Below are 27,610 nucleotides of genomic sequence, written 5' to 3'. Positions count from 1 at the left end.
TTAAGTTGAATTGGGGGGGGGGGGGGGGGGGCGGAATTTGCCAAGAAACATTCAGAGAAAAGCAACTAAAGCAACTATTCAGATTTTGCTTTTTTTGCCCCCTACCTTTCAGGGTGGGAGGAGAGAAGAGATTGTATAAATTATGCCTAGGAGATACAGCACAGTGTGAGGCAAAGATCATTGGGCTTAAAATCCAAATACTGGATTCTCAAGTTCCATCTCTGATATTTACTAGCCAGGTCACTCTGGGCAAGATACCATCCCTCTCTTGATCTGAGTTTCCCTCTCTGTAAAATCCTAGGTTCTTAGAAGGCAGTGTTGGAAAGGCCCTTAATTTAGGGATTACTTAATCCAGTCTTATTTTATAGAAGAATTCATAAAGGAAAAGTGGCTTGTCCAGGATTAGACTAGATTTCCAAAATCCTTTTCAGCTTTATGATTCCATGACACTATAGTTTCTCTTTATCTCTCATTATACAGGATTGTAAGGGAAGACTTGTTACCATGAAAAAAAATGGAGTCCAAGAACCAGAGTGAGCTTTCTGAATAATTGGCAAAGACAGACATCTAGTTATTGTACAAAAGCAACATGAAGAGAGCTGTGTCCCTTTTAAGAATATTATCTGCTGTTCAGTAAGTTAGCAGGGTGCTAACCCCCATAATACTTTTTCACCAATGAGGGAATTAGAAGATCTTGAAATAAAACAGGACTTGATTAAGCCTATCTTACTTGGCATCCATTTCATCCATGCTGCAATCATTCTGAGGACCATATACATCTCTTTGTTAAGCCTTTACTTTGTTCTGAATTCATGCGGGTAGCTCTGCTGTTATTTTGTCACCAGGTAATAATGCTAAGTGTTTTTCCCCTTCCTGTGCCACACTCTGATGAATTTGTCATCCTAATAGGTCTGCCCCTTATCCCACTTTAAATTAATCATTCATCCATCATTTTGTTTTATTCTTGGTCAAATTTTTTGTTTTTATATCATCTTCATTTCAATATTCATCCCTCTTCTTCTCTATAGTGAATCTTTCCTTGTAACAGCTTTTTTAAAGTTAAAAAAAAAGACTTCAGCATAACCAAATAACATCAAGTAAGTCTAGCTGTATAAGTATTATTTTACACCTAGTCATTCATCTTGGGGGGGGGGGGTGGGGGTTTGTGTGATGTATTTTCCCCGGGGCCAAGCTTCTTGGGCATTATAATTTGGGCTTTCATCTTTTTCCTTTACAATTACATTGTTGTTGTCATTATGTATTTATTTTCCTCTTAAACATCATTCTGTATTAGTTCATGTAAGTCTTTCCATGCTTCTCTGAGTTATTTTCATATTCATTTCTTATGGCTGTAATTTTTAATACATTTATGTGACATATATGTGTAGAAATGTATATGTGTGTATATTCTCTTTCTTTATATATCTACTTTGTTTTCAATTCTTTACTACTATGACAAATGCTACTCTGAATATTTTTGAAGCTGTTGTCATTGATATCTTTGGGGCATGTGCCTATTTGTAGAATCTCCAAATCTTGTCACTCTTAAGCTTAATCAAAAGAGTTCTATGTTTTTCCCACACCTCCATTCCCACACATCTCCATTATCCATCCAATATATAGAAAATTAAGGAGGTCTATAATACCTTTATTTATCTGATGGTGTTGTATCTAGCAGGGTGGTAAAATGGGAAGTGCAAGGCATGTATTTGCAGTCAGAAGATTTGGATTTGAACCACAGTACCCATTCTTACTAACCTGTGTAATCATAGGCAAGTTATTTCTTCCCTTCTCTAAAACAAGTGTTTGAATGAAACAATCTTTTTAGCTCCTTTTAGATATAGATTCTGTGACTTCATGTAACTCTGTGTTCTTCTCCCCTAGCTCAAGAGCTGGAGTGTGGAAGACCTTCAGAAGAGGCTGTCTGCACTTGATCCCATGATGGAACAGGAGATTGAAGAGATTCGGCAGAAGTACCAGTCCAAACGACAGCCAATTTTAGATGCTATTGAGGCTAAAAAACGGCGGCAGCAGAACTTCTGAACAAATCCCAGCCTGGTGGCAGGACTGATCTTGGTTCACTTCTCAAGGATGCTCTGTTCCTAGCTTTCCACAAACCCTACAGGTTGCTCCACGTTGAGAGCAAAATAGAGGGACACATGGTTCTGCTCTTTCATGTTCCCATAAGCACCTTTGTGAACTTCAGAAATGCAAATGACCATGAGGATCATTTGACTGTCAAGGTTCCATTTTTATGTCCTATATATTTAAAATAATGAGGGATCTTATTTCACAGGGTCCATGTTAAGCCTTTTTAAACTCACGGTTTTTAACTCAAGGAATAGGGAAATCCCTAGATCAGCAAGAGTTGGGAATGTTTTGTTTTGTTTTTCCCCAAAAAGCTTTCAGTAGTTCTTGCTGGCAAATTTTTTAAATATGTAAATTATAAATATGTCCACACATCCTGTGGCACTGAACTACTGTACTCTTGGTACAGGTACAGCTTGCAATAGTTTAACTGTACCCTCTTATAACTATGGTACTGTAGAATGGGTTAGCAAGGGTCATTGAGAAAAAGAACAGAACTCGGGGGTTGGGGAGCCTATTCTTTAATGGGGCCTTATGAAATTAATTTTCAGCCTAATCCCATTAGGGTGATTTGAGCCTGACGATTGCTTAGCACTTACCATTTTCTGTTGATAAATAGTAAATCTTTGTTTACTATGTGAGCTCCAAGGAGAAAGAAACCTGCCTGATGGGACCTTCATTGCAGAGGATTTTAAAGCTTGTCACCTGCCAGCCTCTCCTTTGTCTGATCTTATCTCTGGATGCCCTGTAGACACTGGTGGCCAAATTAAAAAAGCCCTTATTTGGGTGGGATTGAGACATCAGAACCCTCAGATGTCTTTCTTGGCTTTGTGACTTTGGGCAAGTTATTGATCCTCTCTGAGCCTAAACATCCCCACTTGTAAAACAAGAAAGAGTTTAGATGCTATGATTGCCACGGTCATCTTTGGATTTTACGTTCTTTGCTCTTAAGACCCTCTGACCCTAGATATCCCATGACCCTCTCACTGTTGCCTCTGCACCAATCCATAATTGGTAATCAGACTTTTTTCTCCTGCTCACATAAACTCTCTCTACCACTATTCTTCCTCACACTCCTCAAAAAAGAAATTCATTGTTCTCATATAGGGAAAAAAGCACTGTACTGGGGGCTCCTCCCAGCTCTTATAACTTGATGTGTGACTTTTAGGCAAGTCACTTCTCTGAGCCTCAGTTTCCTCATCTGTAAAATGAGGTGGTTGGACCAGACCTTAAGGTTCCTTCCAGTTGTGACATTCTTTGCTTCCAAATCCCCATGTTTGATTCATTAGCTACAAGAACATTGACCATAGCCTCTGTTTCAAGTGGCACATTGTCATACTGTTTTTGTCTTTGGGTTATATGTTCAGTTGTGGTCTAAGGGGAAAGCATTCTTGCCTGCTTCCTTCTCTACAGCTAAGCAGGAAGGAAAAGCTCACACCATGAGTGTGATATGCAAGCCCACAAAGTAGCTTTAACTTTTTCTACCAGAGGATTTTAACATCCAAGTTCTGTCTTGAAATGTGCTGTTTTCATATCTGGTTGTACATAATAGGCCCAGATCCCTTATCTGTATATGTGTGAAGCAGTTTAGGGGGATCTTTGAAATCTAAGATGATTCTTTGATATTTGGATTGTTTTTCTTTATCCAGCACTGGCCTTATTTGTTTTAAATAAATTGTTCTGAAAACTACAGTTGTTGTTCCCTTTAGTTTCCTCATATGGTAGTGATGGAAAGTTCTGGCTTAGTAGATGGGTACTTCCAATTTTGGGCTAAGTGTTTAGTAGATGGGTACTTCCAATTTTGGGCTAAGTGTTTGCATTTACTTTTGTTTCACTCTGTCACAAAGCATAGAATTTAGTGATATAAGTGAGAATTGAATAGAATCTCCACTGCTGTCAGTCTGTGTAGCTTTATTCAATGATTACTATGTATCAGTCACTGTGCTAAGCACTAGGGATATCAAGAATTGGAAAAATACTGTCCCTGAACTTAAGGAGCTCTCAGTCTAATGCAGACATGCAAATAACTTTGCCTATACAAGATATAGACAGTATGAATGGGAGGCAATTTCAGAATTAATAGCAAGGGCTTCCTGAAGACCGTGGGGATAAGAGCTACTTTACTGCGACCTGGATGTGGATCCTCACTTCTCTGTGGCTGAATCAATGAAGCACAAACTCTAAAAAGTCCCCCTAAGCACAAAAGCTTTGGGTAGAAGCCCATTGATGACAGTTTCTGAGTGTTGCTGTGTGACTGACAAATGCATGCTGTAGTCAATATGGTGTTTGATTATCTAAGTCATAAAGGGATTGTCTTTGGACCATTGGATTCCATAGCCAGTCGGAGATAGTACCCACACTAATGAAATTTCCATTTCTTTAAACAGGAGTATAACACACCCCAAATCCACCAGGCAATCAAAAGATTTCCCTGTTGGATAAGCCAATAAGTCTGGCAGCACTTAGAAATGGGAAAATGGGTGTTCTGAGGCAGAGGATACTACAAGGGAATTGGATGCAGCAATGTGATACTCCCAGGAACAAAAAGATATCACAGGCTTGAAGCTTTAAAAACTAATGAATGTTTTCTTTTATTTATGCACAGATCCCATACTCAGGGACCAAAGATCAAGTGGCTCTAAGCTTAGTGTCAGGGGTTGGAGGAAGATCAGAAATTAGTGAAAGAGGATAGCTCTGGGGCCAGGGCCTGAGGTCTTCTACATGAGAAGAGTTTGAGTCTCACAACACTCCTGGGTGCTGCAAGAATACAATTAAAATCTAATTGGGAAATATTTAATGAAATAAATAAAAATCTAATAATATAAAATAGATAATGTTAATGTGATTTTCTAAGTGAATGTGTAGCCCTTGGGATCTTTATGAATGGTTTAGTCCCACTCCTACCACTACCCCTGCTGACCCTATTTCTTTTTTGAATTGCTCAACATCAGAGAGACAGTGTGGAAAAACGGATAGGCCTTCAGATCTGAAGTCAGGTACACCTAGGTTCAAATCCCAAATCAGTCATTTTCTAGCTGTGTGACTCTAGACAAATCATTTAATTGTTTGTTCATTTTCCAGATCTTTAAAATGGGGATTGAACTCAGTAGTCTCTAAGGCCCTTTTTGACCTCAGAGTCTCTTTCTTTTTCATAGGTTATATCTAGGGAACTAATGCCCTGGGAAATGCAACTAAATCACAAGGTAGAAACAATTTGATCTCAATTACCAGACCAGCACTATGAGGAAAATGAGTTTAGCAAAATATAATTCTTATATTCATTCTCTGGTTCTAGATTCCCTTGATGCCTTGATTGTGAGTAAAGCAGGATATAGTGAAAGGAGCATTAGATTTAGTCTTTAAGAGAACTGGTACTCAGATTCCATTTCTACCCCTTCCTGGCCATATAATAATGATGGAAGCAGGGGTGTACAGTCGAACATTGGGAGCAAGTCACAGCCTCCGTGGGTCATCATTTTCTCATCTAAAATGAAGCAAATGGATTCTGTGAGCAGGGAAGTGGCTACACTGATAGTGAAATTCAATTTAATAAATACTGGAGGCCTACTAGGTATAGATGAGGTTATGTTTGATGATTGTCATTGGACTTAGGAAGCTCACATTCTGGTGGGATGTTGGAAAAGGCAGGTAAGATACGGCACATACATATGTATCATATGTTAATGCATGAAAGGCAGAGTTGAAGTCTGAGGTGGGGGTGGTGAAGGTTTTATGGAGGAGATATTTGAGATGGACTTTAAAGATGAGTAGAAGTCCAACAGGCAAAGAGAAAAAGGATAGCATCCCAAGCCTAGGAGCAGCATGAACAAAAGAACAAAACTGAGTCCCACTCACTCTACACTGCTCTCTCCTTCCCCTCTCCCCTTGCCCTGTAAGGTGGACTGTGAGACCCAGCCAAAGAGACAAGATCCCTGGGCTCAAGTGCTTCATTTATATAATGCTTTTAATTGATTCAAGTTTTCACAGAAAGGATTTGCTTTTATTGCCAGGAGTGGAAGGCTCCTCAACAATTTGATTCCTTTAGCAGCCCAGATTAGGATTTTCCAGCTTTGGGTTTTGTTCTTAAGAATGAGAATATCCCAAAGCAAGCTGGCTCCTCTGGATGCCTTCAGGAGTCTGCCCTCTAGACCCTCAGGTCTGTGCTTGACCTGAAACTTAGGCTTGGCCCTGGGGACTGGATACAGGCTCCAAAGGATACTCATCCCAGGCAGCTCTTCCAAGCTAGAGCCCTTGCACCCATCTATCCATCTGTCCATGCATCCAATTGTCTATTAGTAATAATGCTGTAGAGAACTATTGCATCAACTAAAAAAAAAAATTCCATTTGATACTCCCAACTGAGAGGAAGGTACATTTTGAAGAGCTTTGAACACTTAGTTTGGAGACTTGATTTTCACTGTGGGCCTTATGAATGTGGGCAAATCACTTCCTCTTGCTAAACCTCAGTTTCCTTCTGTGTAAAATGGGAATGATAGATACACTATCTAGATTAGTGTTGTTATGAGGAAATTATTTTGTAAAGTACTATAGGAGTGTAAACCCTAAGGAAGATCTCAGAAGACACCTCTCAAATGCAAAGGATAGGAAACTGCACTTAATGAACTCCATTTTCAATGACTCAGTTGGTTTTACTAAAAAAATTTTTTAAGTATTGATCACGAGGGAGGGGGTTCTGGGAGGGGATAAAGACAGATTGGAAAATGTAGGTGATGTTAAAAAAAATTAAGTGGAAGCACTACTTCACAAATGGGGAAACTGAGAAGCAGTCACCTAATAAGTTAACTGCAGACTGGGACTCAAACAAAGGCCCCCAGTATCCCCACCCACTATCTTTACTTTCTTAGGTGCAGCTAGGTGGCACAGTGGATTGAGCACTAGACCTGAAGTCAGGAAGCCCTCAGTTCAAATCCTACCTCAGACGCTTAATCAGCTGCATGACCCTGGGCAAGTTGCTTAACCTGTTTGACTCAGCTTCCTCAATGTAAAATGGGGATAACAGTTAATAGCATCTACCTCCCAGGTTGGTTGTGTGGATCAAATGAAATAATTATAAATTGCTTAGCACATTACGTGGCCCATGCTAAGTACTATATGTCAGTCTAAAGAACACTCATCCAGGCAGCCCTTCCATTCTGGAACTCCTGTATCCATTGTTTTACATTAGTAGTCTATATCCCAAAGAGATCATAAAAAAGAAAAAAGGACCTACATGTGCAAAAATATTCATAGCAGCCTTTCTCATGGTGGCAAAGAATCAAAAATTGAGGGAATGCTCATTAATTGAGAAATGATTGAATAAGATGTGGTAAATAATATAATAATAATAATCCATATATTAATGGAATATTAATAAGAAATGATGAACAGGCAGATTTCAGAAAAACCTGGAAAAATTTGTATGAACTGATGCAAAATGTAATGGGAAGAATCAAGAAAACATGTATACAGTATCAGCAACATTGTGTGATGATCAACTATGATTGACTCAGCTCTTCTCATCAACACAATGATCCATGACAAAGACAAAGGACTCACAAAAGAAAATGCTATCCATAACTAGATAAAGAACTGATGGTCTCAGAGTGCAGATCAAATCATATTTTTTCACTTTATTCTTTCTCATGTTTTTTTTTCCCTTTTGATCTGCTTCTTCTTTTACAACTTTTAAATAATATGGAAATATGCTTTACATAATAGTACATGAATAAACATCTCAAATTGCCTACCATCTTCAGGATGGGGGGAGGAAAGGAGAAAAATTTGAAACTCAAAATCTTGTAAAAATGAATGCTAAAATTTTTTTTTAATATGCACCTAGGGAAAAAATACTATCAAATGTCAAAAAAAAAAAAAAACAGAAAAGATATTAGAATTGTGAAAAGACTAGGCACCAGTGCCTAACACATTGCTTAAGGGAACTGAAAATGTTTAGCCTGAAGATACAAGATGGGAAGTCTTTAAGTATCTGGAGGATTGTCATAAGAAGATACCTATTTAATCCCAGAGGAAAGAATAAGGACCAGCAAAATGAATTTACAGGTAGGGAGATTTCAATTTAGGGGAAGGAATAACTTTATAACAAATAAAAATAATCTTGTAATGATGGCTCCTAATCACTTGATATAATATAAAAAATGGAAGACCGCCTGCCAGAAATTCTGTAGAAGAAATTCCTGGGCACAGTGGGGCAATTTAACAATTGTAGTTTAGCCTTCTAAAATGGGCCTTGGGTCTGTGTTAGTTATCCTATTTCTTGTGCTAATGGTAACGGGGAGTGACACACTAGGCTTAGGTGGTGGAAAGAAAGAGACCAATTATATGGGAATGGAGATATAGTAAGAAAAGAGAGGAACAGAGATGAGGGTGAGAGAAAAGACGAGAGACAGGCATGACTATGGCAAAATACAGTTGAAAGAAGAAGCCTAAAGGCCTGAGGCTTTAGGGTAAATGTGTAAGGGCCAGATAATGGTGCTTGCAGTTAGAATTATCTGACATGTCTAGCATTTCATAATTACAAAGTACTTTATAAATTATCTTCTTAATTGATACTGTCAAAAGTTCTGTGGAAGTATATGATTAATGCCATTTTAAAGGAGGAAACTAAAGAGTATTAACTTGCCCTAAATCATACAACTAGCATCAGCCAACACTTGGATCCAGCTCTCTTATAGTATCAGCAACATTGTGCGATGATCAACAATGATTGATGTAGCTCTTCTCATCAACACAATGATCCATGATGAGTACAAAGCACACAAAAGAAAATGCAATCCATAACCAGTGAGGGCTCCTTCATCTACAACGCCATGATTTATAATCCCATTTGCAGCCTGAGGGCTGACCACAAAGAAGTTGTTTCACTCAGACTTAAGGGACGGTTGCAGATGGTGTCTGATCTATGGGGATGCCTATTAGAGAGCAGAAGCAAAAGCAGGAGGAAGACTTGGCTAATGAACCCCAAGCTCAGACCAGGAAAGTTGGCAGAGGTAGAACCCCTTTTACTCAGCAAGCAGTAGCATTGACTCAAGAAGGGCCAAGGTCAGACATCCCTAAAACTGCCGAAGGATAAGATCATAGGAACACAGACCTGAAAATGACCTTAGAACATACCAGAGGTTAAGTAGACTTTAAATACCATCTAGTCCAACCCTCTCTTTTTTATAAATAGATAACTGGGCTGAAAAGCCAAAATAAGACAGGGAATACATAATAGAGTTGAGATTCAAAACCAGGTCATTTCCTTTCTGATCCAAAGTCCTTCCTCCTCACTCCCACAAGCTTCTCATTTTGATGCCACAGCTGCTACAGTCTGGAGACAAGGTGATTTGAGCTCTAAAACTGGGCAGGACCTGATTGATATCCTCAAACAGACACTGTCCCAAAAGAGAGAGTGCAGGAAGCTCATGGGGAGCAATCAAGCCTTGTGGAGAGCTCAAGGGCAGGTCTTAGTGAGTATGAGAGTGGGCAGGAAAGGATGTGTACAATTGTGAAATCTGGCCAAAAGGAGGAGAGTGGGAGACACAAGACCTAGCCCTTGAAGGGCTGGCTCAGCTCAACCCAAGAATCAGGATGCTTTAGCTCACTTAGGAAGTGAGGAGAAAGGAGTTCTGCGTAGAACCACACTGAGGCTAACAGTGAAAATCATAGAATCCTGTCCCTATGGGGCCCAGGGATATGTGAATCACCAGGCAGCATAGATTTAAAGAATGGCAGAATTTCAGAGCTGGGAGGACGTCAGAATACATACTTAAGATCACAGTCCAATCCATACCTAAGAAGTATTCCCCACTTGGCCTGCTAGTACTTATTCTACTTTTCCTTGAAGCCCTCCAAAGAGGGAAGCGCCCAAAGCAGCCCATCCCACCTCTAATGGTTAAGTTTTTCTTTCAAACAAGCTTAAGTTTGCTTCTTTTGCATCTTCTACTCACTGCTCCTTAACTCTGCCCTCTAGGACCATATAGGTGATTCCTTTTCCACATGACAGCCCTTCAAATACATCAAGTCAGTTATCCTCTCCCTTCCCAGGTCTTTTCTTCTCCAGGTTAAATATCACTAGTATCTTCAATAACAGAAGGCTATTCATATGCTGGTTGCCATCCTCTTAGATCAAAGGAAAGCAGCCCTATCCCATGAACTTGATGCTTTCAGTCTCATAAATAAAGACCATCTCCCCATACTTTACCCAATTCTAATGGGAATTTCTACTTTAGGGCTCAGCCTATAAAATATCTCCTCTATACTTGCCTGTTCTTTCTGGATACCATGGTGAGACCTACTCTGAAAAGCAGTTGGAGGCCTCTATGGATTTTTAGAAGAATACTGGGAGTTCCCAAGCCTTCCTTCACTGATTGTAGGCTTTCCCCCTGAATATTCCTTAGGTGAGGAAGGAGATGATCCTTTCCCACTCCAAGGCTCCAGAACCACTTGGGGAGGGCTATCTCCATGTTTTCAGCTTTTGGCCACTTTTAGCCAGATGGGTGTGAGCAGCTGAAGGGCAGAAAAGACATATCCATGGACCCTGATTTTCACAGACTTGAGAAGGCAGCTGGGAAAAGTGGAAAAAACAATGAAAGTGTAATCAGAAGACCTGGGATTCTAATCCTGGCTCTGCTGTTTGTCAGGGCAAATCAATTAACCCATGGGTCTCAATCTTCTCATCTGCAATTGAAGACTAGATGGTGTCTAGGGTCCCTCCCACTTCTAAGTCCTATGACCTAACGATCTACGACATGAGGGCCACATCTGATGCTCGGGGCCTGGGCTCTTGGAAGTTCTCCTCCTGAGATGTCTCGTTGGAAGTCTGAGAAGGGCCCTCTTTGGTGCTGGAGGCGTCCACGGAGAGGCTGGCCTCCTGATGGTCACTGTTCCGCACGGCCGCCTCCAGGGCTTTCTGGCGTCGGTAGAAGTGGGAGAATTTGTTGAAGATGATGGTGATAGGGAGAGCCACCACCAGGATGCCTCCCAGAATGCAGCCCGAGGCAGCCAACTTGCCTGCCACAGTCACGGGTACCACGTCCCCGTAGCCCACGGTCGTCATGCTCACGGTGCCCCACCACCAGCAGGCCGGGATCGTGTCAAAGCCCACGTCTTCCTCCTTCTCAGCAGTGTAGGCCACACCAGAGAACACAGACACTCCCACAGCCAGGTACAGGAGCAGGATGCCCACCTCCCGGTAGCTATGCTGCAAGAGAAAGCAAAGGTATTGAACACTTTTCTATAACTCACTCTTCTTCTCCAGATCTCCCAGCTTTGCCTATGGCCTGCTGGGTAACCTTGCCACCCGTTCCTTTCCTTTTCTGGTTCTCAATTACACAACCTGTAAAATAAAAAGAGTTTTACCTGAATAATCTCTAAATTCTTTTCTAGCTTAATATCCTCCTATCTCTGACATTCTATGAATTCTAACCTCGTTTCTTCAGGTCTTTTCTTGGTTCCCATCTCCCTTCACAAAGAGGAAATCAGGAGAGAAGTCTGAGACCCCCTGAAGTCTAGACTAGACCTTCATCTGCTTTAGAGGAGATAATTGACACCTGTGACTAAAGGCTTGCTCCTCGATCAATAATCTTCTCTCCTCTTTGGAGCCATCAGTGTCTGCCTGCCTTGGCTCTCTGACTTGCAGGAAACAGATATTGCAGACGGAGGGCCCAGGGCCTGAGAAATCCTTTTCTGAAGAGGTATAGAGCACAGGATGTCTATAGCTAGCAGATTTTCACAAAACTTGCAACAAATTTTCCCAAGATTTCCCATCCTCCTGCTCAGAGGCGACACAGGGAACCAGTGTGTCACCAGCTAGCTGTGTGGCTTTAAACAAATCAGCTAATCTGTGAGCCTCAGTTTCTCTTTTGTAAGCTGAGAAGACTGCACTAGAGCAAACTTATGTTCCCCTTTTACTCCTATTTGAGTTTCCCAAATACTTGTTAAATACCTATCCATGTGCAAGTGGCAGTTGCTAAGGAAACATTAAAAACAACCACCACCACCACCCACAGTTACTCCTGTCTCAAGGAGTTTACAATCTAATAGAGGGAATAAAATTGTACACAAATAAGTATGATTAGGGGAAAAGGGGGAAGAGTTTAGATAAAGTGCCAGACGAATAAGGAGAGATCACTTTCAGATACAGGGGAACAGCTTTGGCTGATGGAAGCTCATAGGTTTATACTAGCAGGGGTCCTCAAACTACGGCCTGCGGGCCAGATTCAGCAGCTGAGGACGATTATCCCCCTCACCCAGGGCTATGAAGTTTCTTTATTTAAAGGCCCATAAAACAAAGTTTTTGTTTTTACTATTATCTGGCCCGCCAACAGTCTGAGGGATAGTGAACTGGCCCCCTATTTAAAAAGTTTGAGGACCCCTGTATAGGTTTAGAGCTAAATGCCTTAGAAGTTAGCTAGTTTCAAATCTTTTGTTTTATTTTTCATTTCATTTTGGTTTTATTTTGAACTTGGCAAATATACAAATAAATCAAGCATTTCTATATACATTATAGAACAAGAGAGAGTTGTACATGAAACTATGAGTTTCTATTATGAAAAGTCTGCTTTTTTTTAAGTAGAGGATAAATTCAAAAGGAAACTTCCAAAGATGCCCCATTTATCGGTGACTTCTCTGGCCCTTCTTCTGTTTTCTGTTCTTTTTCTGAGAAGGGGATGGGGGGAGAAAGAAACCTTTTCCTTATCTCCTCTCTTCCTCCTGCCTTTCTCCCCAGAGAATCCCTTCCAAATTTGACATTCTCTGTGAAGGAGTAGGAGCTAATAGTGCCAGAGCCTAGGCCAAAAGGTGCAGTAGGGAGACAGCTGGAATGACCAGTTAGTACACAGAAGGCCATGAGACCCAAAAGGGAATCAAGATTAGAAACACCACCTGATGAGAGATGTAGGAGACGTGTATTTCTCACAGAACTACTGTAGAGAAGCAGCCACTAGGTGGCGCCGTAGTGCACAGAGTACTGACCTTGGCAGGGAGACACATTTTCCGAATTCAAATTTGCTATCTGTGCAACCTTGGACAAGTCACTTAAACCTGTGTGCCTGTTTCCTCACCGTAACATAATCTGGAAAAGGAAAGGACAAACTACTCCCGATTTTTGCCAAGAAAACCCTAAGTGGGGTCACGAAAGTCAGACACCAACAGAGTGCAACCGTAAAGAACACTGTGTTCTTTATGCTTTTTCACAATAATTCTGGTCAGCAGAGGATTGTTATCTCTATCATTACACACACTAGTAACTTACTAGCTCTGAAACTTAACAGGTCATCTCCCACTTCCATGCACTTGCATGGGCTGGCCTCCATGGCTGGAATGCATTGTCTTCACCTCTACCTCTCAGCACCCTTCTCTTTCTTCAAGGTCAACTTTAAGGTCTCATTCCAATGAGAATCCTTCTGGGATGTTCCCCAAGACATTTCTCATCAGTGCTCTAGCCTCCCCCAAATTACTTTGTGCCTCTTTTCCTATATCCCATGTTATATACTTATAATAGAACACAAGCTTCTTAAGAGTGGGGACTTTCATTTTTCTTTTTGATATCTTCAGCATCTAGAAATGTTTGGTGACTAGAATGTCAGAGATGAAAAGGTCCTCCATTCTATGGAGAAAAGCACCGAGTCATTACCACATAGTTAAAATTGTGCAGGAGTCAAAAGCCTTGAGCTCTCAGAGACCACTGCTGGGCCTTGAGTTCAAACATGATCTCAACTTTGTAGCTGTGTGGACAAGCTGGACAAGTCATTTAAACTTTGTCTGCCTTAGTTTCCTCAACTGTAAAGAGGGGGTAAAAATAGAACCTAACTCCCTTAGCACAGGGCTTGGTGCATAGTATCCCCTAATAAATGCGTGGTGCCTTCCTTCTTTCCTTTTCTATCATTTACTCTGTGTAAACTAACCCTTTCCCCTCTTTTGACTTTGGTTATTTCATATGTAAAATGAGATTGGACTAGATGATCTTTAGGATTCCTTCTGACTCTAAATTCATGCTCTGAGGAAGTCCAGAGAAGTTCATTGGTAGGTACAAGGTCAGACAGCAAGGTAGACTGCCCTCCATCAGCTCTTAGCTTTGGCTAGAAATTCTGAGGGTCTTCCCCTCCCAGATCTATTTATTTATTTGTTTGTTTGTTTGTTTGTTTATCTATGTGGGGGTTTTTTGGACTTGGTGAAAGAGGAAATTCTTTGCCTCAATTGCTACTTACTAAATCACTGAATCACTAAATGGGAGGCAGTCTCAGTCAAACAGACCTGTTGAGGACCTTAGCTTAAAAAGGCCAATGTCTCTCACTGCATCCAGGGCCGTCTCCAGTTGTCCTGATCTATATCTGACCGCTGGACACAGATGGCTCAGGAGGGGAAACTGAGGCAGGTGACCTTGCACAGCCCTCCCTCGCTGAAATCCAATTCACTTGCATGTCATGGCATCACTTCCCTGATGTCATGGTCTTTTTCATGAATGGAGAACAAATAACTCAGTGGAAGCAGTTCCAAACATGCACCAAGAGGGGATGATACTTTTACATAGTCCTATTTGTTGTCTCTTCCATTCAATTGTAAGCTTCTTCAAGGCAGGAGCTATCTTTGTTTCTTTTTTTTAAAGTATTATATTTATTTGGTTTTTTTCTCAATAGTATTTTATTATTCCAAAAACATGTAAAGGTAGTTTTCAACATTCAATTTTGTAAAATTTAGTGTTCCAAATTTTTTCCCTTCTTTCCTTACTTCCCCCTTCCCCAAGACAGCAAGTACTCTGATATAGGTTAAACGTGTTTTTTGCCTCTTTTTTGGTATTCCTAGTTCTTAGGACAGTGGCTGGCACATAATAAGTGCTTAAAAAACTTTTTGATCAACAGTCTCTGTCCCCCTTTCCTTCGTACTTTCCTTCCCAAACCCCAAAATCCAGCCTTGGTTTCCTATTCCTTTCTTCCCCTTTTACTCCTCATCAAGGTCCAGTTATAGATTAAAGGAGAAAGAAGATAGGGAGTGTCAGTTACTTTATCAGGATGTACTGATAAATAAATTCTCTAGAGAGATGAGTTCACATCCTGGCTCTGACAATTAGTCAGCTATGTGCTTTTGGATAAATTACTTTTGCTTTATGGCCTCAGTTTCCTCATTTATAAAAGTAGATGTACTATCTTCTATAGAAGGCTTTTGTGAAAGGAACATTTTGCAAAACTAGAAAAATGTGAGTTCTCACTGCAGCTCTGTATAATGGGTAGGAAGAACAATGGATTTGTCATTGGAGGATAATGGATAAGAGTCCCAACACTGCTAATTTCTAGCCAAGTTAGACTGAGCAAGTCATTGTTTATTTCTCTACATGTTTTCTCCTCCTTAGGGAGGTGGGCCATATGGTAATTCCATCAGACCCCTAACAACCAGATTCTCTAGGTATTCTGACCCAGAAGCCATAATCAACTTCACTTCTTGCTAATGTTGAACAAAATAGTCTTACCTCTATCATAGGACTCTTTTAAAATAGGAACCTGAGTGAACTGGTACTTTCACATGGCATATCACCTTTTACCTCTTTCTTTCCTAATCCCTGTGAATCAAACTTGTCTTTTTCTGGAGTGAAAATCCCATTTCCATATTAACACTGTTCTTACATCTCCATGCATCTTAGTCCTCTCTTCTTCCCCCCATCTTGAGTTTTCCCATTTTCTTCTAATCCTTCACCTTCTATTTTGCCTTTTATATCCCCTCTTCTAAATTTCTTTCACCTTCAATCTTGTCCTCTCCTACACTATCCATTTTTAAATCATGGAAACCTGACATTGCTCCTAAAGATACTGCCTCCCAGGTCACTCTCCAGTTCTGAATGTACCTTCTCTCACACCCCCAATGAAGTGAGCAAATAGGAGTGGGTATGTAATAGGCAGCTAGATGGTACAGTGGATAGAGTGCCTGTCCTGAGCTCAGATCTGGTCTCAAACGCTTATTAGCTGTGAGATTTTGGATGGCCTCTAATCTCAATTTTCTCATCTGTAAAATGGAGATAATAACAGCACCTACCTCATATAGTTAAACTGTTGTGAGGATCAAATGAGATAATAATTATAAATGCTTAACACAGTGCCTGGCACATAGTAAGCACTATATAAATGTTAGCTATTATTATCCTTTGCTTTTAATTGACCTTTCCAGATCTTCTATCTGTTGCCATCACATAATAACTTCTCTTCATTTGAGGTCCAATCGTCTATAGCATGAATTCCAAATCCTTATTGCAATTATCCAACTTTGCTCTAGTAACTCTCCTTTTCAAGATGCTCAGTACTTGGCTCAAAGTCTTTTCCATTCCAACTCTTGTCCTTATACTCGAGTCTTGAAAAAATGCTATCATAGCCTCTCAAATCTTCTGAACACTAATTTAATCAATTTCCCCAATTTCCATGACCAACTCCTTCATTTCACCCCAATCCACGCATAAATAGTCACATCATTACTCTTGTCATCACTTTTAAATGGGCTGCATCATGATCTTGAACTGTGAAATTCTTCTCTTTAACCATAACCCCCTCTTTCCATCTTACACTTTATCTGACTTCTCCTAAGGCTTTTCTTCCTTTTTACCATGTCATCTACTCACTCTCTCAGTCCGCTGCTTTTGCTCTGTCCTCATAGTGTTAACCCTTTGATTAATAAGTTCAACTATCTAAGTTCTCTACCCTGGAATGCCTTGTCCTTTGACTTGCTCATACCTTGCTGATTCCATCTTAGGTTGCCCATATCGCTTTTCTATTTTGCTGATCATAAGTGGAGGAAGTCACAAAACTAGGCTGCCTGGGACCACTACAAATGGGCTTTTACTGCTGCATGGCAATTCTCTCCATCCTCCTCCCACCCCTCACGGACTATCACATTCTCTGTAATGTTTATCACACTCTCTATGTTTGATTCAAAATTTATCTATTGTAGTTTTTCACACTACCTCTCCCCCTTTCTCTGAACAAAAGACTATACTTCTTACTTCACTAAGGAAAAAGAGACCATACATATCCTCTTCCCCTATAGCACACATAAGCCTTCCTTACCATTTCCCATTCTTTTTTCCTTTCCTTCAGTCTTTGATAGAGAAGTCACCATTTTCCTTGCCACAGCAAATACCTCTACTTAGACTTTTTATTCCACCTTCTATCTGCTCCAGAAGTTTATTCTTTCTTTTATCCCTTTTCTCTCTCATTTTATTTTATGTATCTATTTAAAATGAAATATAAAGAAAAAAACAAAGAAAGAAAAATAGAAAAAGAAAGAGAGAAAGGAAAATTGTCATGTGCTCAGCAGAACATCAGGGAGAATTATAATATATGTAACAATAAATTTTCATTTCAAGAAAGCATATATAAAAATAGAAGACATTTATTTTTGTCCATCTTTGCTTTCTTGTAGGTTATTCTTTTGTTCTCTGCTGTGTGCACTTTTTACTATACTCTTTTTTTCCCTTTTCATTCCCCAAACTTCCCCAAGCAGGTTACAGTTAAGCAGATGTGTGTATGTGTGTGTATTCACATCCCCTGCATATATATATATATATATATATATATATATATATATATACATACACATATATACATCTACATGCAAACATAAACACATATACAATATTAATATGGCTGACATATAATATAGATTTCTCTCTTGATTGAATCTTTAAGTTTGACTTTGTCTGAGAGCAATGATTACTAGCCCTCCTATTTCCTATCCCAGCTAAGTCTTATACTTCAATTCTATTCCTTATCTTGCCTTACTATTGCTTAACTTCCCCCTCCCAAGGATCCCTCTCATCTTCTCCCCCCACCCTTTCCTTCCCCATTTATCCCATTCCCATTAATCTACACACTTTATCCCACTCTTATTAATATAAACATCCTACCGTGCTCTACATTATCCTATGCTACCCTTTTCCTTCCTCTTTATCCCTCTCTCATTTTCAGTCTCTCTTTCCAAAGTGCCTAGCAGATGTTAAAGAAATGCCTCTTTTTGTTCCCTATTCCTTTCTTTCCCTGATGCCCTGGAAATATGCCTATTTTTTTCCCTTCTTTTAAAAAAAATCTTCACTTGATCCTGCCATCCCCTCAAGTTATCAATTTGTTTCATTCTTCCTAAAAAAAAAAAAAAAAAAAAAACAAAAAAAAAACAAGGCAGCTAAAATGATACACTGATAGAGTCTGGAGTGAGGACGACTTGAGTTCAATTGTGGCCTCAGATACTAGCTGTGAGACTTGGGGCAAGTCATTTAACCTTGTTTACCTCAGTTTTCTGACCTGTAAAATGAGCTGGACAAGGAAATGGCAAACCACTCCAGTATCTTTGCCATATGGGATCAACAAAGAGTCAAAGATTACTGAAATGACTGAACAACAACTTCCCTCCCCAAAAAATTAGGCACTGGACCTCTGATTTCACTGGCATAGGGAACACCCAGATGAGGAAACTCACTTTATCAATGCAGGTAAATGACCTCTGCAACTCACCTCTGCGATTTGCACAGAACACTGAGATATACTGTGACTTGCATGGTGTTGCATAGCCAGTATGTGGCAAACTTGGGGCTTAAACCCAAGGTCTTCTTGGCTTTAAGGCTGGCTTTTGATCCAACATACTATGACTGCTTTTGCAACAGATCTGAAATCCTAGGTAAAAGCACTTCTATGCACTAGATCCACTCCTTTACCTCTCACTCACTTCAGCTACTTTCAATATTTTACCTCTCACTCACTCCGCCAATTTCCAACAACCTGGATTTTGGCTCCTTTTCTCAACTAAATGAAACTGAACTCTTCAAGTTCACCAGTGACTTCTTAATTTTCTTTTTTTTTGGCAAGGTAATCAGGGTTACATGACTTTTGCCCAGGGTCACACAGCTAGCGTCAAGTGTCTGAAGCCGAATTTGAACTTGGTCCTGTGCCATCTCCGCTGCCCTGACTTCTTAAATAAGAATGTCATAGTCCTTTTCTAGACTAACAGGCAGCTTTCCCCTGACCATTCCCTCTTCCTAAATATTCTCTTGGTTTTGTTTTGTTTTGTTTTGTTTTAGTTGTTATTCATTTGCTTTTTGGTCTTACTCTCCTTCTCATTAGGATCATATACATTTCCTACTTCCTAACCATGGGTATTCCCCTTTCCTCTTTCCCACCTTCCTTGTGATTTCTGTTGTATCCTTAAGCAGATAACCCTCAGATCCATAGATCCAACTCTGTTTTCACTACTTTCTCTAGCCTAACATCACTAAGTTTTTGTTGGGCATTCCCACTTGGATGTGTCATTGGCATTTCGAGGTTAGCATGTCTATAAGGAAACACTCTTTCCTATGTCTATTGTGTTACCACAAACCTTGCAAATTCAAGGCTCAGATGCCATTTCCAGCTAGAGGTCTTTCTTGATCCTCCTAAATCATCAGCGCTCTTTCCTTCCTCATAACATCCTCTCCTAATTTATCCTTTGTATATAACCCAGTGTAGGGCAACTGGGCAGCCAAGTGAATAGAATGCTCAGCTTAAAGGCAAGAAGACCTGAGTTCAAATATGGACTTGGACACTTACTATGTATAATAATAAAATAAATAATAAAAAATAGTAAAAGGACTATGTATAATGCTGGGCAAGTCACTTAACCCCATCTCCTCATCTGTAAGCAGCTGGAGCAAAACATGGCAAACCCCTTTATCTTTGCCCAAAACAAAAAAAACCCAAAGGGGTCAGGAAGAGACAGACTGGAAATGACTAAACAACACTATGCCCCAATATAAAGTAAGCTCCTTGAGGGGTGGGACTTGGCGATTTTTGTTTCCCGCGCTAGTAGTGGCTGCAGAGTCAGCCTAGAAGCCTTGACTTCGAGTCCTCCCTCTGATACATAGTAACTGTAGGATCCTAAGTAAGCGATTCTCAGCACTTCAAGCAACTGCCTAAGACTTTAAATTACCGAGATGATCAGCCAGCACTGGCAGAGGAAGTCTCCTCATCTGGGCGTTCCCTATCAGCGAAATCACGGTACCAAATCGCAGCACCCTTTTCTATTTTACCTTATTTTTAGCGCCTTCACCTAGAACAAATGCGGAATTAGATTCCCGAGACTGTTTCTAGTGGTACCCTATTCTGCAGCGCCTCCAGGATCACGTCACTTGCACCGCACCCGAAACGAGCCCCTCGTTTTACTGTACCGCCGGGCTCCAGAAGGGAGCTGCCGGAGCCCGGAGCTTTGCCCCCGGGCCCCGCCGGGGTCGGGGCTGCGGCTGGGCGCGCCCGCAGCTGCCCGGGCTGCGGCGAGGATTACCTTGAGGGTGGCCCCCAGGGAGCGGAGCCCGGTGGAGTGGCGGGCCAGTTTGAGCACCCGAAAGATGCGCATGAGCCTGAAGACTTGCACCACCTTGCCCATGCTGCCCAGCTTCGAGGACCGGCCCAGCAGGAGGCTCACGAGCAGCGTGAGGTAGAAGGGCAGCACGGAGACGATGTCGATGAGGTTGAGCGGGTGCCGGAAGAAGCGCGGCAGGCTGGGGGCCAGCAGCAGGCGCGAGGCCACCTCGAAGCTGAACCAGGCAATGCAGAAGTACTCGAGGCGCAGCAGGAGCGGGTTCGCCACGGCCACGTCGTCCTCGTCGCGGTCCTGGTACTCGGGGAGGCTGTGGATGCACATGGCCGCGATGGAGACCAGCACGACGCCGATGGAGACGCAGCTGAAGAGCTTGCTGGGCAGGGAGTAGCCCGGGTTCTCCATGGTCAGCCAGAGGCGCTTCCGCAGCTGCCCGCAGCGCACGGCGCGGTAGCGCCGCAGGTCCTGGTTGAAGTCGGAGATCTCGTCGGGGGACGTGTCCACGCTGCTCACGTCGCTCTCCTCGTCCCAGCTGCGCCGGTGGCGCTCGAGGCGCCGCTCGTGGTAGCGGCCGCTGCAGCAGGCCGCCAGGAAGCAGTCGCCCAGCCCCCAGTACTCGGCCTCCTGCCCGAAGGCGAAGACGCACAGCTCCTCGAGCACGTGCAGCCGGCCCGTGCGGTAGAAGTGCAGCAGGCACAGGAAGAAGCCGGGGTGCCGGTCAAAGTAGAACTCCCGCTCGCTGGGGTCGTAGTCGTCGCACAGCTGCCGGGCTTGCTCCTCCGACGCGGCGGCCTGCAGGCGGCCCAGCCGCGTGTCGGGGAACTGCGCCAGCGCCCGCGGGCTCAGCCGCCGCCGCACGCCGCCCACGTTCACGTTGAGCGCCTCCCCGGGCAGCCCCGGCCGCCAGAGGCCGCCGGGAGATTCGCTGACCATGGTGCTCCGGAGCGCCCCGCAGCGCGCGCCTGCGGACAGAGGGGAGAGAGAGACAAGCCTGCGTCGGGGAGGGAGGCCTTTCGGGGCGCGGCGGGCTCCCAGCCCTCCTGCCTCGGGGGGCCTTCCTCCCCCTCGCCCCCGTCCCGGGAACAGCCTTCCGCCCGGTTCGGACCGCGCGGCTCCCAGCCTCCTACACCCTCGCACGGGACTGTCGGGTCTGACAGCGACCGGGAACTCCCGAGGTGACTTGCGGGCCTCTTCCAAAGTTGGGCAGAGGTCCGGAAGGGTTGTCTAAGGTTAACGAACAGTGTCAGAGCCTCTATGAGACCCGGGACCTTCAGTCAACTGGAAGCTGCCAGCTGGGGGGAGGGGGGCGGGGCTCCCGCGGTGAAGGAGGTCGGGAGGCCGGGGCGCCCATCGCTCTTCCCAGACCCTACAAATCCCAACCACTCTCTCCAGAAGTCGGGGAGGTTCGGAACCGAAACGAACGGAAACCCCAGAGATTCAAACTTCCCTCCGCAGCTCGGGCCGCTGCCCCCCGCCAGGCGCTCCACCTGGGCGTCGGGGATTTTTCTGCAGCCGCCCCGGCCTTGGTCCGGCGCCCCCCTGCACCCCTGCCCCCGTGGGAGACGACTAGCCTGGGGCAGGCCGCCTCCCCGGTGCGGCCCCAGCCGCCGGCGCTCCTTACCGCTGTCCAAAACGGAGCACGCGCCTCACCGCCTCGCCCTTGGCATGGGGAACTTGCCCAGAGCAGCCGGTGGTGCCCTCTCCCTTGGCCCCTGGCCGCCCTGCGTATCGCGTGCTCTCCGCCAGGTGAGGGCACCCCGACTCTGCAAAGGGGGGACGGGATGCCCCGCGCCTCCGGGTGCGCTCCGGCTGGGGCCGCGCTCCGGCTGGGGCTGCGCTTCTGGCTTTTCCCTAGGTTGAGCGGATCCCGAGCCCCGCCTACCCAAGCGGGGAAGCCAAGCTCGCCTTCTTAATGGACTCTCGGGCCGCTGCGTAAACCCCCCCCCCCCCCGCCTCGGTTCCCCCCACCCCCCCTCGCTCCCAGGCCGGGCAGCTAGGAGGGAAGCGGGGACTGGGAGGGGAAGGGCAGTCCGCGCCGGGGCCGCATCGATCGCTGCCGGGGAAGAAGCTGCGGGGGAAGGAAGAGATGACAGGAGGGAGGCAGGCGGCTTCTATTTCTGATTTGGCCAGGGCTGAGAGGAGCCCTGGTTTCGGGGGGTGATCACTCTGACCAACATCTCTTGCCCAATGTCTGTGACTGGAACATCCGACCGCCGGGGACCCCCTTAGGTCCAGTGATGCAACATTCAAGGCAATTTCCCCATAATAAAGATCCTTGGCCAGGGGCTAGACAACCTGGCCACAGCTCCCGCCTAACGTGGGTGAGGCGTCAGGCAGACCCGGAACACACTCTGTACCCTCCATATAATAGCTCTCTTCTATAGCTTGTTACAATGTATAAAGCACTTTTCTTGCAAAAGCCCTGGGAGGTAAGTAGTGCAAGTATTTTTATCCCCATTTTACAGATAACAGGAAACAGACTTACAGAGAGGAAATGGCTTTGTCAGGGTCACACGGTTAGTTAAGTAAAGAACCGCCTCCTGAACCCCGAGCTCTATCCACTACCGTATAGCTAACTTTCAAGAGACCCTACCAATTTTACCAACCGGAGCTAAACATAGCTTGGATTTTGTATTTTGAAAACTGCCTGTTCATATCCGTTGACCATTTTATCCATTAAGGAATGGCCTCTTGTTCTTATGAATTTGAATCAGTTCCATATATATCTTGGATATAAAACCTTTAACAAAGAAACTTGCTACAAAGAGTAACATCCCTGCCCCCCCCCCCCAACTGTTCTTCTAATGCCACTGCACTGGTTTTGTTTCTCAAAAACTCAAACTTTATATAATAGAATCTGTACATTTTGCCTTCTGTGATCCTCTCTGCTCCTTGTTTAATCATGAATTCTTCCTCTTTTCTTAGATCCAGAAGGTAATTTCTTCTTCCTTTCTATGGTTTGTTTATAATGTCACCTTTTAGGTCTAAACCACAAGTCTATTTGAAGAGAAATCTAAGAAAGAATGACGTGAATTGTGACAGTTCACAGTAGAACCCAAGGAATACCACCTAGGTTATAAAATAAAATCTTTTCTGTACAAGACATTAGGTTATGCATTGGAGATAAAGAAGACAATAGTCTCTTCCTCCTAAGAGCTTATATTTTTCCAGGGAGTTCAGCATATAGAAGAGAAATACATAAAAGGGACTTTGAAGAGGAGGACACTAACCCTTGGGGTGATTGGGAGGAAACAAAGAATTCTAAAAGTTAGAAGGAAACTTGTGCAAAATTTAGGGAATAGCAAATAAGCCCGTTTGGCTGGAATGTAGAAATCATGAAAGGGAGTAATGGGAAATGAGTTTGGAAAGGTAGGATGGGGCCACAATGTGAAAGACTTGGGATGCAATGCTGAGTAATTACTATTATATCCTAAAAGTTATAGAACCACAACGATTTTTGAGCAGGAGTGTGACACTGACTTGTGTTTCGGGAATGTCAGTTTGGCAGCTAAGAAGAACAATTAGGAAGCTCTTGCAACCTCCACCCCAGGTTACTCCCATCTTCTGCACTCCAACTCACATGCTGCTAAATGGGGCAGAAGGAAGTTGCAAGACTCTGCTTATTAGGTACATTATAAATGTATGTAATCCAAGTTCAACAGGACCTTCATTGCAGCAAAGCAATCCTGGCATTTTTCTGTGTCATTTTTGACAAAAGCTTGTCCAAATCTCTTCTCTCTTCAAACTCTCTGCCTTTCTCCCTCTCTTAACTTCCTATATTATGAGAAAAATAAGGCTGTTCAATGTGAACTGTTTCTTTTCTTCATTTCAAAACTTCTTAATATCTCTTCTTTTCCCCTTACTCGGATAATGAAGTGATCCTTTCTGTGTGTACCTTTGATTTCACTCTCTCCTATGTTCTCCAGCAGACTAAAAAAAATAGACATCTCTTCTCTCCAATCTTCTTTCTCTCCCAGTCTACTGGTCCTTAAATGGCTTCAAATATCCCAATTAAAAAAAAAAAAAGAAAACATTAAGCAATCATACGCCATCTCTCTTCTCTTTCTGAGCCAAATTTCTAGGAAAAACCCATCTACTGTCCATGCCTCTGTTTCTCCTTTTCTCCACCTTTGGTAGTATGGTTTCACACCTCATCCCTCAACTGACACAGATTTCTCTAAAGTTCCCAATAATCTTTTAATTGTCAGATCTGATGGTCTCTTTATAACATTAATCCTTATCAACATATCTACTTTATTTGAAATTATTAATCACCCCTTCCTGATAGGTTCTATTATCTAGCCTTTCAAAACACTACTGAATCCTGGTTCTCCTCCTACCTGTCTCCACTTGCATCTTATTTTTATTGCTAATGATCATGCAGATTATGCTCTCCTAATTAATTGGGTTGCAAAGTGGATAGAACATGGGACCTAGAATAAGAAAGACCCGAGTACAATTCTGGCCTTTAACACTTATTAACTGGATGAACCTAGACAAGCCATTTATCCTCTGTTTGTTTCCATTTCCTCAATTGTAAAATAGATATAATAATAACAACAATAACAATAATACCTATCTCACGGGATTGTTAAGAGACTCAAATGAGATAATATTTGTAAATTGCTCTAATACACAGTTCCTGGCATGCAGTAGTTACTCAATAAATGCCTGTTTTCTTCCTCTCTTCTTTTTTTCTTTCTTAAATATGGATGTTTCCCAAGCTTCTCCTCCTTCTCTTTTTACGTTCTTTCTCAGTGATCTCATCAGTTCCCATAGGATTAATTAGCACTTCTGTGTAGATGACTCACAAATTTATATATCCAGCCTCCTTCTTCCTACATTTAATCTTGCATCACCAGTTGTCAATTGGATATTTCAAACTAGATGTCCTGGACACAACTCAAACTTGACATATCCACAGCTGAACTTATTTTTTTCCCCAAAATTTTCTCCATATCAAAATTTCTTTATTTCTATTAAAGGCAATATCATTTCCCCAGCTTCAGAGGTTCATTATTTTGTTTTTCTTCTTGACTTTTCATTCTCTCTTATCTCCTGTATCTAATTAGCTGCCAATTTTTGCAAACAGAAGTTTCATGTTCTCTTGAGTCTGATCCCTTCTTGAGTGACATGGCTACCACTTTAGATGAAGCTTTCATCACTATTTTTTTTTTTTTGGCCTAGATTGGCCTCCTAATCGCCTCAAGTTTTCCTTCATTCCAGTTTATCTTCTACACTGCTGGCAAAGTGATTTTCCATAAAGGCAGATTGGTTTATATCACTCCCTTCTTCAATAAACATCAGTGGCTCCCTAATGTGTGTAGCTCTTCACAACTGTCCTAAATTATCTTTCTAACCTCATTGTACGTTATTTCCCCTCCCACATTTTTCAACCCACCTAAACTGTCTTTCTTTATATAATCTATAGCTTACCACATCTCCTATCATCGTGCCTTTGCACTGATTGTCAACATGTGTGGGACACACAGGGTCACAGAGACCTCTCTTCCTTTAAAACTACCTTCTTCATGAAGTTTTTCCTAAGGCCTTAACCCTCTCCATCCTGTGTTTATTTTGCATTTATTTATATTTATTCTCTTTGCTTATATCTTCTATATATTTATATGTATCCTTGTCTTTTCCATGAGAATGTCAGCTCCTTCTGAATAGATATTATTTTCAATATTGTATTTGCATAGTGTATTGTTGGTATCCCAATAGCTATTTTATTTCCCATAATGGTAAACACATAATAAATTTGTGTTAATAAATATTTATTAATCAACTGAGATAATGAGGACTTGATAGAGAGAAGTTATGGGAGAAATATGAAGGCAGATTTAACAAGACTAGGCAACTGACTGGATAAGGGGGAGACCAAAACATATCATGACAGAGGTAGAAGAGACCTTAAAGCATGTTAGATCTGGCAAAGACCTTAGGTCATTGTGTCTGTCAAAGGTGTTTTGAAAGTGAATACCTGGAAGGGTGGTGGTGCCCTCAGAAGAAATAGGAAAGTTTGGGAGAATAGGAGAGTTTTAGGGTAAAGACAATGAATTCTAGTTTGGACCTGTTGAGCTTGAACTTCCATGAACATTCAGGTAGAGCAGTCAGAATGGCAGTTGACAAAACAGTTAAGCAATAAAATAAGGGTCAAATACAGAGACTCAGGCAGACTTGAAGTTAGGGAAACCTGAGTTCAAATTCTGCCTTAGGCACTAGCTGTGTGAGCATGAAAAAAATCACTTATCTCAGTTTCCTCATCTGCAAAAATGAGGATAATAATAGCACTTACATCTTGACAGTAGGAAGACTATATGAGGTAACATGTAAAGTGATTTGCAAACCTGTCACATAAATGCTAACTACTATTATTTGTATAGCAGTGGTAACTGAACCTGAGAGCTGATGATCTCACTGAAAGAGAGAAGGCCCAAGATAGAACTTTGGGGACACCCACTGGTAGTGATTTAAGTGAGGGAGACTGAAGGGAAGGTAGACCAAAGAGAGACCCAAGAGCATCTTGGAAAGTAGGGGAAGAAAATATCCTGGATGCAGGTGATCAACAGCATCAAAAGCTGCCTGGAGGTCAAAAATGGGACCTGAGAAAAACCCATGAGATTTAGCACTCATAAGAACCTGTCAACCTTGCAGAGGGCAGCTTCAGTCTAGTGATGGGTTGGGAGCTAGATGGAAAGCGGTTGAGAAGTGAGTGGGAGGTGAGGAAGTGGAGGCTGTAAGCATAGATATCTTTTTCTTGGAATTGGGTAGGAGTGATATAGGAAGACAGCTGGAGAGGAAGGCAAAGTCAAGTGAAGGTTTTGTAAGGATAGGAGAGACCTGGACATGTTTGTAGGCATCAAAGACGAAGCCAGGAGATAGAGATGTGGAGGAAGAGAGAAAGAAGGGATGACAGAAGGAAGAAGCACATTCAAGGGGGGTATGAGAAGGAATAACATCAAGAGGGATCACCCCAATTGGTGGGGGGAGGGTGGGCCTTTGCAAGAACACTACCTCTTTGGTAGAACCTGGAACATTAGGAGAGAGATCAGGTTCTTCCTGCCCACCCCACCTCCATACACAATAGAAGAGTCTCCTTGAGCACTACCTTCATCTTTGGCACCCATAGTCTACTAATGAATGATCACAGCAAAAAACACCTAGAATTCTGTTCATGAAGGGCAACTTATGAACAGTT

At 42.6% G+C, this 27,610-nt stretch overlaps 2 protein-coding genes across 4 annotated transcripts in view; one reads left to right on the top strand and one right to left on the bottom strand.

Moving 5' to 3' along the window:
* STK4 (serine/threonine kinase 4) overlaps positions 1 to 3,780 on the top strand; it is a 108,878-nt gene extending 105,098 nt beyond the window's left edge. For all 3 annotated transcript variants that reach the window (XM_003757726.4, XM_031951554.1, XM_031951553.1), the window contains exon 11: positions 1,885 to 3,780. In XM_003757726.4, coding sequence (XP_003757774.2) covers positions 1,885 to 2,043 — 159 coding nt within the window. In that variant the 3' untranslated portion in view covers positions 2,044 to 3,780. The remainder of the gene's footprint in view (positions 1 to 1,884) is intronic.
* Positions 3,781 to 7,726: 3,946 nt separating this feature from the next.
* KCNS1 (potassium voltage-gated channel modifier subfamily S member 1) lies at positions 7,727 to 22,118 on the bottom strand. The gene is made up of 3 exons (XM_031951555.1): positions 22,031 to 22,118; positions 20,374 to 21,371; positions 7,727 to 11,290 (listed from the first exon to the last, which is right to left on the bottom strand). The coding sequence occupies exons 2-3, from the start codon at positions 21,340 to 21,342 to the stop codon at positions 10,832 to 10,834; spliced, it is 1,428 nt and encodes a 475-aa protein (XP_031807415.1). The 5' UTR covers positions 21,343 to 21,371; positions 22,031 to 22,118; the 3' UTR covers positions 7,727 to 10,831.
* Between the last annotated feature and the right edge of the window lie 5,492 nt (positions 22,119 to 27,610).

This window comes from Sarcophilus harrisii, chromosome 2 (assembly GCF_902635505.1).
Source record: "Sarcophilus harrisii chromosome 2, mSarHar1.11, whole genome shotgun sequence".
In the NCBI taxonomy this organism is placed as follows: Eukaryota; Metazoa; Chordata; class Mammalia; order Dasyuromorphia; family Dasyuridae; genus Sarcophilus; species Sarcophilus harrisii.
This window is presented reverse-complemented; position numbering and strand designations above follow the sequence as displayed.